The following is a 15,332-nucleotide window of genomic DNA, read 5'->3' on the forward strand; positions in this document are numbered from 1 at the left end:
TAATGCCCCATATAATTAAATTACAGAGTCACATTGGTGTCTTAAATTCTAGCCCTATTCTATTTTATAGCTAGGCAAACATCTCAGATATAAGGACACAACTGATTCCAGCAAGTCTACCACAAATTCTATCAAATAGAACATACCATATATTTAATTGGGAAGTAATACATCAGATTAGCAAGATCAATGACAGTTTTTATTTCTATAATTGATATATAAAAAGGAAGACTAACCTCAGGATAAAATTGAGATGTACTTTTTAAAAGCATATTGTGTATATTAATGTTATTATTCTTATTTAAGAATTTTTTTCTTTCTGCATACACATATGCACTTGAAAATTGATATTAAGCTATGACAACAAGCTAAGCTTTCAGAGGAGACACCTGATATGCTCTTTGGCTGGTGCGAAAGGTGAAACAGCACCCTGCTTTACCACATTAACAGCATTATTTATTCCACTGTCACCTAATCCTCAGTACTAGAATAAGAGGTGGACAAAAAATTGTATTCTATTGATGATCTACAAAAAGCTGCTCTGTACTTCCATGGCCTTTCAGGCCTTTCTACAACTAAAGTTTTCTTGAAACATGTACATGACTGCTTAGGAGCTGATGAGCTATCTATAATATTTGTCATATATAAAAATTTATGTATATACACATTATATATTACATGTGATGATATTATGTATAAATATATTTTTATCTCCACAATTAAAATTTTCACTGTTAGCTTTATAACCTGCATGTCTGTTTAGAAATGAAAAGAGAAGGATTTACACAATATTCTCTAACTATAAGCAGAATACTACTTAGATACATGAAAAGAAAGGCAATAGAAAATTTTTAAAAAGCTATGCAAACAGAGAACAACAGTTAAAAACAAATAACTGTTGTTTTAGAATTTTGTAATAGAAAATAGCTGAAGGGTTTCAGAACTTGGAAGAGAATTTTCTGCATATTTTTATTGTGACCTCATAATATCACATAAAGTCATGTTATGTAATGCTTTGTACTCAAATAGCCCATGTTTCCATATTTTATGTCTGTTATATAGTTAACATAACAGACTTGGTGTCTGTTACCCTTATATTAGAAGGCTGACTTTAAACATTTTGAATCCTCTCTTTCCCCAGGCAGTCTTGTCATTGCCCTTTCACCAACTACTTCTTTGACCATTAAGGCTGTCTTTTATTCTTTTCTCCCAAAGTAGTTCATATTTCTGTCTTGAAACATATCTCACAGATTCAATAATTTTTACCTCCCTTTCTTCCTCTCTGGATGAAACTGCAGGTCAGGGATCATGTCTTTTTCATTTTTGTATATCAATGTCTAGCATAATTCCTGGTGCATGGCAGGAGCTCAATACATGCTTATGAAATGAAATAAAAAATATGAAGTAATGTGAATTCTGAGAAAGGAAGTGACTTCTGAAAAAACACACTATTATACAGTAGCATAGCGAGGCATAGAACTCAGTCTTTCACAGCTTATTTTATAATTATTACAATACTTTTGATAATGATCCATTTGTTCATTCCTTCAAAAAATATTAAGCACCTACTACATGCCAGAGCATATTTTAGTGACATAGAAGTTCACACTATCATGACTGTTCCTTTTTAATAATAGAAAGGTATATTTCTATTAACATGAGAACTAATTATGCCTTCATAAGACTATATTCTATTTCAAGAAAACAGACCAAGTTCATGAATGTGTGCTATAAGGAAAAAAAAAAAAGTGACCTAATAAGAAATTTTAGTCAACTACAAATACATAAGTAACAATAACGTAAGAAAATTCCAAACTAGGACAAATCTATTGTCCTTCTAATTCTGTGTTCTTTTGACAGCAATGCCATAATGGATTTGATGGACTATATGGCTGTTGCACATTACCTCAACCTGAAGATTAGGAAAGAAAAAAAGGAGGTATAGTGGTAAGAAATTCTTATATTACTAAAACATGAAAGTGAACAGAAATATGAACTTTAATTAAAGTCAAGAGTATGAGTATTGTTTATAATATTTTCTTGAAAATTAATATGCTATTTTATTCTTAGTAAATTTGTAATTCAACAATCTCCAATATAGCTGGACTGCTAAGGAATACAGATTAAATACCTGTGTTTCCATTTGTATCTTGTTATCATTCATAAATTTATCAAAGCTTCATATGATTCTGTTAAAAATTTGGTCTAATTCACTTTTTATTGGGATCATAAATTTTATTGGGTTATCATTCTCTTATATTATAAAATTTACCATTTCAGGTTTCTCTTGGGCCCAATTTTTCCTTCTCCTTTCTCACTGCAATTCCAATATTGTGGAATTTAGTTAACACATTTATTCACATAATCCATACCCTTCAGGACTTTATATTGTTTTATTATCTTTTCTTAGACTTGGTATTTTTAGCCTGTAAAGACAAAATCTAATTTATCTGTCTTGATAGAAGAAATATTCTCTATTTCAGAAACAACACAAACTCACGAATATGTGTTTTTGTTCATTTTAGCTTCTCTGTTTTGAATTTTCTCTGGCTGTATTATGTTATTGAGTATGGTACTCCATTTTGTGCACCTATTGTGTTAAAATCTCTTAAAAATGCATAGCCATTCATAACAAAAGGAGATAAAATGCAATGGTTTCTCAGCAGTTACAATGAATTTTGTGACTTATTTATTCTCACATAAGATAGATTTTCTCAGCCTATTGCATTAAAAAGATAAGAAATGTGGAGAAAGAAACCTAGAAGCTATAACATAAAGCATGGACTAAAAGTTAAAATGTCAAACTTAGACAATGTCTAAAAGAAATACAGACAAATTTTGCCTAAGTAATAGAAAGATGAATCTTTTAATTTATAATTATTTTAGGTTGAAATCTAAGGTAACATTGGCATATGATATTTTCTTTCCTTCTTAATTCATTTTTCATAATTTCCACCCTGGAGGTGCTGTCCCGGTCTTTGGATAATTTTGAATTTTCAAAACACCTTAAATAAGCTCAATGCTAGAACACTACATCAAAATACACAAATTTAGATGACACATATGTTAGCCCAGATAACCATACTGTTATTTCTGTGTTTAATTAGGGGAGTTGAAAAGAATCAATAGAGTTCAGAACTAGCTACTCATGAAAAGATGCATGAACATTTTATTTATAAGGAATTAAAGCACAGATGTGTTGAGTAATGTGCCAGAATTACTCAGCTGGTAAATGGTAGTGTGGGAATCTCAACATAGCAAAGTTCAAGTCCATGCCCAAACCACTCTACCTCTGAAAAGAAAAAAAAAGAAAAAGAAAAAGAAAAAAAAGGGGGGGGCTTCTTTTGTTTAGAAATTTAGTCTACAAAATCAGTTTTCACCATTGAAAGTGGCATTTTCACTTAAAAACCAATGATCATGCACTACAAATGAAAAAGTGAAACAAACTGCCAGTGGAAAAAGGGAATACCTCTTAGAAAATACACAACAAAAAAAATTACAGTAGGATGGTCATGAATATTATATAGGTATCATTGAAGATAAAACTAATATTCAAATGATTAGCTAATTTAATTTGGGTCTTATTAAATTCATTCTAAGGTAAATAAATATGACAGTTAAAGCAATAAAAAAAGTATTGTCTGAAACCAAACAGAAATTCAGGTTCTTTCTGAGATTTTTTGCCACTACCTCTGACTCCTCAAAGGAGAAGGACTGACAAAAATATATAAAACAAAAAGTATTTCTATTTTCAAATTTGTTTCTTCATAAGTAGATAAATTTTTTTCAAAACCTATACATGATAATTATTTAACATTAACAGCTATTTTATTCATTTTTACCTACGAGAATAAAATTAGTCAAAGAAGCAAAATAAGAGGTCACGGATATGAATTTAAAAAGCAAACAATAAAAACAATTTCCTTTTTTTCTCTCAGCATAGTTTGGAATGTTAATAGTGTACATGGACCACACTATCTCATCAAGAAAAGCAATTTCATAAGTACTCAAGAATTGCCTCAGGCTTCCAGTTCAGTTGTGTTTGAAATAATATGGAAGCCATCTTTAAGGAGCAGAGGTTATGCTGCCCGTGAAAAGTTTTATCCAGCTTCTAAAACAGATCATGTTTAATTTAAGGAACACTTCTAAATAACATTTTTGCTACAACATAAAGATATTTAATATCATTTCTTGATAGGAGCAGTGTTCATTAGAAAGGCTTTCTCATTTTATCTGAGTAATCTCATTAAACTTGTTTTTCTCTGTCTGAAAAGGCAAAATTAACTCTACATAGGTATTTTTCGTGTATTTTACACCAATCATGAAATACTCCTTGTACCCAAGAAGGATTTGGAAGGTTAATGACAACCTCTAAGTGTTCAAGATCACTCTAAATGAGGTTATTAAAATTCGACCCTTTGAATATTTCTGATAAGGGGGGGGGGACAGAGTTTGTCCCAGATAAGAAGGGACAAAGACTATACGGAGGCTTTGAAAAGTTCTTCAATCTCTAAATCCATATCCACTCTTTGGAAGATGATAGACGTCTGAAACATTGAGACAGATCTCTGTTTCAAAAAATAGTTTCCGTAGCCTAGTTCTTTCCCCAAAGCCAAATAAGTAACCATCACATGGATTTCACAACTCTCATTTCCATAGCACACACCATTTACTCTTTCTACTAGTATTACAATATCTTATACTTGTTGGAAAAAAAAAATCTCAAATATTTTAACTTACTGTAGGATTTTTTTTCCCTCCTAATTAAAAAAAAAAACTAAAAAGATGCTTTCATGATTTTGTTCTATAGATGGTTCTTATGCTTCTATATCAATGCAAGTCATGGACACGAACATTGTGTTATCTAGTAGCAGTTTGGAAAAATTAAAAGAAACTCCAAAAGGAACTGACACATATATAATATTTTTCCTTTTGTTTCCCTTTGTTCATTATCTAGATTTCACTCATAGTTTTATTTACAGATTCTTTTTACTCATCACCTAAAGAAAACTGATGAGTCTGAAGTATTTTCAGAGTTCTATTTACTGGATTTATTCCTTTTCAGCCTTCCAAGAATGCACATTCACAGCTGGGGTGCTGAGAAAGTATAAAGCTTGCTTCCATTTGGCCTCTCACATGAATTTCTAATCTAATCATGGGATCCATGAGCGGTGAGGCCAAAGAACATAAACCAACATAATGCTATAGTCATTAGACATTCCCAGAGTATTCAGAGCACATTTTAATCAGAACAACAAAGGCTATGGAGCATCACTTTAGCATCAGTCTTCAAAAATCTATCAAAGCTTTACACTTAATGCCATCCAAGTGACTAGTGACTAAATGTAGCTACTATTACTTAAATAGCGAGAGAAAGTTGTATATTTTTAGTAAGAATCAATAAAATCCAGGGTGATAATCAATGTCTCTACATAAATGCTAATGTAAATTAGCTTTGTGGTTGTGCGGACTTGCCCCATTCCCAGAAACAACAAATGAAACAACTATAATAAAAATATTGGGTAACTCCAAATCTTTTTACACAGCACAGGAAACTAATTCTATCAGAGAAAAAGTCTACAGTTATGATTAATCCTCATTATCTTGGATTCCATATTATCTAACTTGCTTACACACTGAAATTTATTCATAACCTCCAAATCAAAACTCACAGTGCTTTTTCCATCATACATGGAGATATGCTTAGTAAGGGAAAACTGGAACCACCTGACATGCACATTCCCACCTGAGGGCCAGTCTCTCTCATGTCAAATCTGAAACTGAAACGTGAGATCGAGATGCTGGTAATCATCTTCCCTGTATCAGGGAGAGGATATCAAAATAAATAAAGCTACCGCACTGGAAAAAGCAGAGCAAGGAGGAGCAAGAGCAATGTGATAGACAAATAGAAATCACTGGTATTGATTGACCTGGAAGGCGCTGGTCCTTGTGCTGCTCCTCTGATTCACATGCAGGAACATTTCTGTTTAGACCTAAAGGCTTTGAATCAGGTTTCTGTCATTTGCAACAAAAATACATCTGTATAAAATATGTAATAATATAATAATATATTTTAGAGAAATTTTAAGCCAAAAACCAAAAGAGATATTCTTGCCAGGCCATATATTAATAACTAGGTTCTTTTTATAAGTCCGTAAATGAAATGTTCACTATCTAAAGCACACATATAGAAAATAGGATTGAATAAAATTTCTTAAATTATTGTCTGCTGAAAATAACATTTAATTATAATCCAATATTATTTGGACTAGATTATCAGCTCTTCATAAGGAAAGTATCTCCTGGAAAAGTTTCATAGGTCTAAGCATATTTGTGGATATGTCCTTGATCTCTGCTTCCTTCCATCCCTGTCTTGAGGGGGACAAATAGTCCTCTAATCATAGAAAGCTGAATGGGCACGATTTGATCCCTACTTCTGTGCCTTGAAGTAACTACTTCTTTATTTTATTCCAAAGAAACCTGGCAATGATGATTTCCACTTATACCTCCTTTTATATTTGAGATACTGAAGCCTTCCTCTTCTCTAACAGAGATCAGAAGAAGTAACAAAGATTTTGCCAAACTTCTTATAACATAGTATACACTAAATGACATCCCATAATCTGTTCTAGTCCCCACTAATAATTTACATAATTATTATTATACTTAAACAACAATCTAAGCCTTCCTGCAAGGTGAGCCAAAGATCTTCCCCTTGTAGCCATGTTCTATGGAATAAGGTTGCTGCAGTAGGGAAGAGGGAAAAGGAAGATGAGAACCAGCTAGAAGTGCCTTGTCCAGGTGTCCAGTGATGACATACATCCTTCCACTCACATTTCATTGGTCAGAACTTGTCACTTGGTCACACACAATCTAAGTGTAAAGAAGCTAGGAAATACACAGAAGCTCATGGCTAGATAGTGAGCATAATGGTTTCCCCCATACTGTACTGTATTTCCTTGGAAAACTTTAGGAATATCTATGTTCATGGATGGAAAAAAAAATCTACCATGGCATAAGTATAAGTGGTACCCAACCTGCTTGCTCAGGACTGTCCAAGTACTTCCAAGTTCCTGGTACTTTCTGGTTTATGTAAAGCTAAGATGAAAGTCCTACCTATTTCAAACATAGGAATGTGCTTATTTTTATTATTGCTTCTAAGATACAGCCTTATATGATTCAATAGTATTTATTCTTTATTCTGCAAAATATTTAGAGCACAAAGCAAAACAATATAATGTGCTTATTTACACTTAAAAACAATAGAAAAATATGCCTTGTATATTATGGCCACCATCCTCCTATACCTAAAACATTTTGCTTCTTGCCCCCCAATAATATGAGCCCTGTGGTCTAATGCTTGGTCCCTTCATAATGTAGTCCCATCACCAAACCATCATCATTACTTTAGCACAATTGGCAGTCACTGTCCACAGAAAATAGAAAAGTTACTATGAAGACAAAGACAATTCTCCTCCCTATAATGGCTGATTCTTCCAAGACATAACAGATATAACCAGAAAAATAACATGAGGCACTCACTGAGATTGGTGGTCCCAAATTTGTGTTTGGTAATTATTTAGCTAACCATGTTCACATTATTTTTTGTTAGAGTAACAAAGATAAACATTGTACTAAAAGGTAATCCTATGTAATCACTGTTGACAAAATAAATCTCTATATCCATTTAAACAATGTGGAAAGTTTAAATTGTAATATGTTTTCTACTTCTACTTAGTGCTTTATTAATGGGGTGATCACTCTGCTTGACCTATTTGCAGAAATCCGTTAGAGCTCCAGGAGACCATATGGAAGGCCAGATGGGTTGTGTAATTTAATGCCATTATTCTAAGAATGAAGTAAGGGATAAACATAATTTGCATTTTTTTTTTATCTTTCCTCCATACCTTTTATTAGTTTCATTTTTAATTTGAACCTCAGACGGGAAGATAATAATACCTTGTTACCAAGGCCCAGATGCTGACTAATTACTACAAGAGACTCCAGCACTGACATCACAGGCCAGGCCTCTGAACATGCTCTGTCTTACCCAGTGACCCCACTATGGTGATTAATAGCTTGAATGCTAAGCCCTAATGAATGTGTCAGATCTTAGATGTTCTCTACACTAACATAATTAGCATTACATTGAACAGATTATTTCAGTCACATGGCAGAGAGAATTCTACTTCATAGTGCACACCTTTTCACCTGATGACCTTTGAATTTATTTTATAATCATCAACTTAAAAGGCCCCTATAAATAGAGATCTTTCAAATATTAAAGGCAAATTTAAATATTTTTAAATTGAATGTTGCTTTTCTTCTACAAAAGTGAACCCCTATGTTGCACATATAACGCAGTGGTTTTCAGAGATGCTCGTTGAAATGGAAGTTCCTGGACTCGACTACCAACAGAAATTCTGATAAAAAAGGGTTTGGAATCAGACTCAGGGCTATGCATTTTAACACGCGATCCATGATTCGGAAGCAGAAAATGTGAACCACATCTTGAAAAAACACTGCCACTTTAGTAGCAGGACAAACATCTGTTAGAGCATTTGAATCACTCAGACTTTTTGTTCTAAGTAGTGTGCTCCCGAAAAATTTATCTGCATCCACCTAAGAGGAATTGTGTTCATACTGAGATTACAGTTTTAAATGGGCCAACATTTTTTTGTTGTTGTTAAAAGATCAAAAACTAATTATCAGGAGAAGACATGGATATTATTTCCAACAAAACATATAAGTGTATGAGGTCGCCATTCACCAGTGGACATGGTACTTAGCAACATGTCTATCCTGTAGGCAGTGAGCCTGGAATTGCTTTTCCACTTTTAAAGAAAATTAATGTAAAATTACTGACAGAAAGTGTAAACACAAAAAGTGGAAAACAGGTACAGGATTATTGGAATATCAATTTTTACCTTGGTAGTAAAATAAAGAGATAATATCTTAAAGAATAATTATTATGTCACTAAACAAGTGACTTTGGTGGATGAAGCACCTGAATTAGGTCTGTAGAAAGCCTGCCCTAGATCTGACTCTGTCACTTTCTAGAGGTAAAGAGGAAGATACAAGAAATCAGAAGAGCATAGTGATTAAATGTTTGGTGTCTCAATTTCTATACACTGCTGATAAGCTGTTTGACTTGGCAAAATGATTTTAACTACTTCCTCAGCTATAGAAGAGAGAGAAAATAATACTTAATTTATAGCTCATTAAGAGGATTGGGTCATATAACACATAGCAAGCATTTAGAAAGGCCTTAGTTGAAAGTAAATACTAATAAATATTGGGTATTTTTACTAATGGTATAGTTCTGTCACTATAAGCCATATTATTTTCACCTGTAAAGTAAGAAATTACATTCATGATTTGTACGATTTCCTTAAGAGCGTAGATGCTGAGTCTATACCTATCTCTCAAAGTCAAATATGCAGTTGAAAACTGAAAACAAATCTAAATATTTTAAATAATTATTTTTAACAAATCTATAAGATGATCTAGTCTGCTGTTCACATTTATTAAAAAAAAAAAGATAGATGGCAAAAAAATGCACTAATGCCAATATATATATTCGTAACATTCAGAAGTGACATGGCACATTGATTTAGTCATGAATTATATCTTCATTAGAACATAAAATGTAACAAGATAATTGTAAGGTGACTATTTGAACTTTAAAATGTCATATTTAATAACTACTAGACAGGTAAGGAATTATTTCTATCACACAAACCTGAATGGATCCAGAATGTACATGATAACACTCCAGTTTTACATCTTAGGGTGAAATACTTCGTTAACTTCCTAGGCTTATAGATTGCCAACAACTTGAGTTTCTTATTCAGAAGAATTTCTATCAACTGTGGCAATAGTAAGAAATTATACTAACACCATAGTAAATACTTTATTCCAAATTAAGTGGAAAAGTGCCTCTTTTGAAAGTCACATAATTTAGTAAATCTTACTTTGTGCAAAGAAATCCCCATCCATATAAATATACTAGTAAGATTAGAATTATGTAAATAGTTCAAGGCAGTTGAATTACTAAAATTATTAAAAATTTGGTTCTAATTATACTTTTAGTTGATTTTAAATGACACTAATACGAAAAACAAAGCTTTAATATACCAAGAAACTACATGTAAAATATTGTGGCATGGAGAAATTGTCTTCTTAATGCAGAATTTTATGGATTCCAAAGAACCTTACCTCCTGCGTACATAACAGACAGCATAATCGATGAAATCCATGCAATTTCACTGGAGGTAGCATTGAATATTTTCTGAATTTCTTTGAAGAACACCGTGATGGCTTTGGGGAATGCGTATGAAAATCCAATGGAGATAAAAGCTGCTAAGTTCACTACCCAGCCCCATCCTCCATCAGGAGGTTGAGGCTGTTGGGTATCTACGACTACTGGCATTTCTGCTCTTCTTTTTGAAATTCAAGTAACCTATATTAAAATAATGAAACAATGGTTTAAAACATTTTTATTTTCATATATCACTCTTGATAGTCACCAATATAGTATTTTTCAGTTGTAAATACAACTATATAATTTTTCATAAATATTACTTTAATACTCTATACTCAAAAAATTATCATAAAATTTACCCTCCAAAACGGAGTGGGATATGTAACTTTGACTGTTATGGACTAAAACTGGAAAGCATTTAATTTTTTTATGGAAACAAAAATTACTCAAGAAGTTAAAAATTCAGCTCCGTACTGAAGTACTAGCAAAAAATTAAAGCTATTGCAATCTGATTTCTAAGTATACAAAAAAAATGGGGCTATCATCACTTAAAACAATACTTTTTTTAATCCAAAATACTTGTGACTTCTGTATACAGAGGTTAAAAGGGACCATTTATTAAATCTGATGAATTATAAAGAATTAAATAGTAGGCATATTTTAGAATTTCACTTTTAATCATTGAGAACACATAAAAATATTTCAGCACACATCTATTTTCTAAACTTATGGGTTAGAAATTGTATAGTTCTAATAAATTAAGTTAACTTTAATGCACTTCCAAAAACTGGTGCTACCTCTATCAATTTATAAATGATACATTTCATGTATTTTTATAACAATGAAATTCTCTCAATTGAATGGGTGATATGTTATTGTTTATTAAAAGGAAGGTACATTCTTTTTAGATATTCCTAGGAATACTTAGTTGTTAGCTTTATGGTACAGGATACCCACTACCTGTGGAAGAATAATCTTACATAATTTAATACAATTGATATCAAATTAAAAACATCTTTATTCCCTAACATCATTTTTTTTTTTTGTATCCTGCAACTTTATTTAATTCCTTGATTAACTGTAACAGTTTTTTGGTGAAGTCTTTAGGGTTTTCTATAATAATAAGGTCATGTCATCCGCAAATACAGACCATTTTACTTCTTTTACTCCAACTTGAATGCCTTTGATTTCTTTTTCTTGTCTAAATACTCTGACCAGGACTTCCAGTACTTAATCACCATTTGTTTGTCCTGATCTAGTAATTAATACATGTAGATGACATAAAAAGACTCATATGTCTTCAGTATATTTACAGTTGGCTTTTGTAATAATTTTTGCTTTTTTAGAAACAATAATTAAATATCTATATATTTAATTTTAAATTAGGATTCTTCTTGGTCATCAGTTAACCCAGCATGGTAGGTTTATGGTACATGAGCACTGAAAATAATATCTTTTAAAAAGTATAATACTTAAGAAAGAAAGAAAAAAAAGAGACAGGTGGTAAATGTTGGTTAAACCAGCTGAAAACAGCAATCAGTCTTCGAGAGTTGTCTAAAGAATCTGAATTTGCTGTAGGTGTTTTTAAAAATCTGAATTTATATATTATTGAATTTTGTTATTATAAAGTATCAAGTTTCTTATTGCTTGAAAATATGTTTTTAAAAAATCTAGAAGAATACAGAGGAAATACCAAAGGACATTTATATGATAAACTACCTTTTGCTTTATTACCAGAGTGTAAAAACAATTTTGAGATTTAAAGTCCTCACTCTACAATTTTCCTTCTTTATCAAGGAAAACAAAATCTTTTATTATTAATTTATGAGTTTAAACTATTTTAGCTTTTATTACATCTACTATAGTACACACTTAAAAATACAACTGGATGATTTTTCAGTCATTTCAAAAATCCCAAATAACATTTCTAAATAATTTTAAAATTATATTTAAAGATAATTATATCAATATACATATTTCTATTTACCAATATTCTAATTATGTTATAAATAGTAATACTGAAATTTACTAATGAGTTACATTGATGTTGAGATTTCCATTTTACAGACAAAAATCTATGCTCACTGATAAGGGCATTATATGATCGAGCTATTTTTTCTAATTCTCTTTCTTTTTTTTGTATTGTTATTTTTTTTTTCATAATTCATCAGTTTATCTCAGCATGCGATCTACTCTTCTCTGTTTCCAGCATACTTACCTGATTTTAATTATAACTGCATACTTCGGGTTGCAAGTCACTGTTCATATACCTCTCATTTCCATATTTCCTATCTGTTCTGTTTCTTCCATATAAACTGATGTCTTATCATCTCTTAACTAAATCATTGCAAAGTGAACCCAGAACCAATTAACCCTTAGAAAATTCTACTTCCACGATTGTCACCTGTTCATTATTAATAACTCCTGAGTTGATTAATGGTCCAGATCCAATTCATACACACTCATTGGCCTCATGTTATTTTCCTGAGCACAATTCTATAATATTTTATACAACTTTTATTTGTGGGCATAATCAAGAAAAACAGAGTTAAATATAAAATTTTACCTGTCGACAGGTGCCTACTCGAAAAGACTTCTTTGGATTATACGTGGAATTCTTAAGCCCAGTCACTATTCCTTGAAGTATGATAATTGAAGGCAATACAAAGGAAGAGAGGTAGAACAGACTCTCGATTGTCTAAAGAAATAGAAAAACAAGGGTTATATGTATAATTGAGTTCTACAAGTATCACTGTAGCCACTAGCTACAACTTGCCCTAGTAAATTGTGACCATGGTTTAAAAACTAGCAAATTCCTCAAAGGTAAACCTGAGACATTTCTGAAGACTGGACTTTGATCCTCCAGTCTATGCTTAATAATCATGGTTTAGGAAGGCTGCATAGGAACCATAATAACAGAGATCTTGACAAGTTCACATTTTAAGTGCTCACCAACATTTCTACAAAATGTTCACAGTGCCTTAACCTAACTGGCCTATTTTCATCCAGAAAGACCAACCTATATCCAGGGCTTTTTTCAACAAATTAGCCAGCATTTCTCTGTTTGATAGCAAAAACCATAAAATTTATTTTATATCCCTTACTCTACATTGATTAACATAGACTTTTTATAGACTTTTATGCAGATATATTTACATAGTACATACATTGATCTTTAGTTTTAAAAATGAAAGGTAATGTTTCAGAATCTGGGAGTCTAACTAAAAAAGTAGTAGAAGACCAACAATCCTTAACCAAGTGGAAAGGTTTACCTTTCATTTGGGAAAGCAACTATTTTGAAAAACTGCTTCCTGAAGTCTAGGTAGCATAAAGTACATTCTTCCCTACAAAGGAGAATTAATTACTATAGCTAGAAGATGGGCCATGGTATCCACAAATTTGGTTTATTAGCAATTCATATATATGCCACATGTTATATGCTGGGTTTTACTTAGAATATATATATATAAAATCTTGAGATTTCAATTTTTTTCTAAAGATTTAATTATTTATTATAATCCCATAAACTAAGAGGAAGTGGTATTTTTAAACCACATTTCTAGATGAAGGCATAAAGAATCAGAGGTGCGAAGTGATTTTTCCAAAGTCTAATGCCCAATAAGTGACTAAATTGGTATTATAACTAGTATCTTTTTGTCAGGCCCATTGTTACTGATTCCACTTTAACACACCAACTCGGAGGGTGCTCTTTCTGCTTATAAACAGACACCTTCAGTTTTATTTCTATGGTAAATTTCTAAATTTCAATTCTTGCAAATAATGTTGCTTGTTTCATCCATTGAAATTTAAGTATTTCTTTGGAATTTTAAATCCCAACTATCCTTTGAAGCCTGTAGAAATTCATCATTATTCCAGCTTATTTGTATCTGTCTTTTTATGTTTTAGGGTACATAGATTACCATATACCATTGTCGTTAACAAAAGGGTGACTTGATGGCTACTAAAAACATTGAGCTATTTCAAGAGTTTTTTGAAAATTTAAGTGGTAGGAGGTGCTGAAGCCCAATAACTTTGCCTTATCTTATAGAAATCAATAGGGGTTGATAATTTTGTGGAGAAGTTAATATAGGATAAAGAAGTAAGTAATAAGACTATTAGTGATGGTCAATGTTTTGACTCTAAATGTCATATTCAAGGCCTTTTCTCATTTAGTTGTATAGAATATCAGAATGTTTATGTATTTTGTGAATAATTATTTCTTCAACTCCCCAAACATAAATCAGGTTGCAAAAATTTATGAACCCTTATTAATAGTCTAGGGCATTCAGAAGTTTATGTTTCAAAATACAATCCAGAAATAATGTACTCAGCAAACTAAGTCCCAAATTAAACCAATAGTTTTTAGCAGACTATTGGCTTCACTATAAACTCTTCTAGATGGCCTATAGATAAACTATAAGTTGTTTTTTTACATCCAACCTATAAAGTAGCCTATGTTTTCACCTAATGGAATTAATATGTCCTTAAAGAATAATGAATTAGTCTTTTTGCTGCTCTCTACTCCCTCTTTCTTATACAAAAGAATATAGTAATATTAAATTAATGTGCAATGTTTAAGTTTAGGTGAAAACTCATCCAGCTTTATAACAACAATTCAACTGAACCAAATTTCTTTTCCAATATGCAAGTGAATTAATATTGGAATCTAATTCTGGGAGGTTATTTTATTTTTCAAAGTGGATCATTTTTTAAATCCTATTGATTGATTAACTTTGACAGCTCAACAAGAGAGATATCAATAGTGCATGGCCTACAAAATGTCAGTAACGCAAAACCTATTTTTAGATGTAAATTATTACTGTAGTTAAAAAGACTCTGAAAATGCTAATTGTAACAGGGTCAAACTAACTAAAAATGCTTTTGTAATAGACAAATTAGGAAAAATAATATGAACTAACACATAATTATTTATGACAAATTGGAAATTGACATTCCATACAAAACATAATGGTTGTCAAAAGTATGTGCATGTCCTGTCGCAATCCCCAGAACCTGTAATATGCCTTATGTGGTCCTATAGATTGAACATTTGTATTCCCTCAAATTC

At 31.6% G+C, this 15,332-nt stretch overlaps 1 protein-coding gene across 4 annotated transcripts in view; it reads right to left on the minus strand.

Annotated features, from left to right (window-relative positions):
* SLC16A7 (solute carrier family 16 member 7) overlaps positions 1–15,332 on the minus strand; it is an 85,149-nt gene that overhangs the window by 23,322 nt on the left and 46,495 nt on the right. For all 4 annotated transcript variants that reach the window (XM_016165317.2, XM_036237118.1, XM_016165316.2 and 1 more), the window contains 2 exons: positions 12,831–12,962; positions 10,219–10,462 (listed from right to left, as the gene is read on the minus strand). In XM_016165317.2, the coding sequence (XP_016020803.2) occupies positions 10,219–10,432 (214 nt within the window). In that variant the 5' untranslated portion in view covers positions 10,433–10,462; positions 12,831–12,962. The remainder of the gene's footprint in view (positions 1–10,218; positions 10,463–12,830; positions 12,963–15,332) is intronic.

Source organism: Rousettus aegyptiacus, unplaced genomic scaffold (assembly GCF_014176215.1).
Source record: "Rousettus aegyptiacus isolate mRouAeg1 unplaced genomic scaffold, mRouAeg1.p scaffold_m13_p_2, whole genome shotgun sequence".
Lineage (NCBI taxonomy): Eukaryota > Metazoa > Chordata > Mammalia > Chiroptera > Pteropodidae > Rousettus > Rousettus aegyptiacus.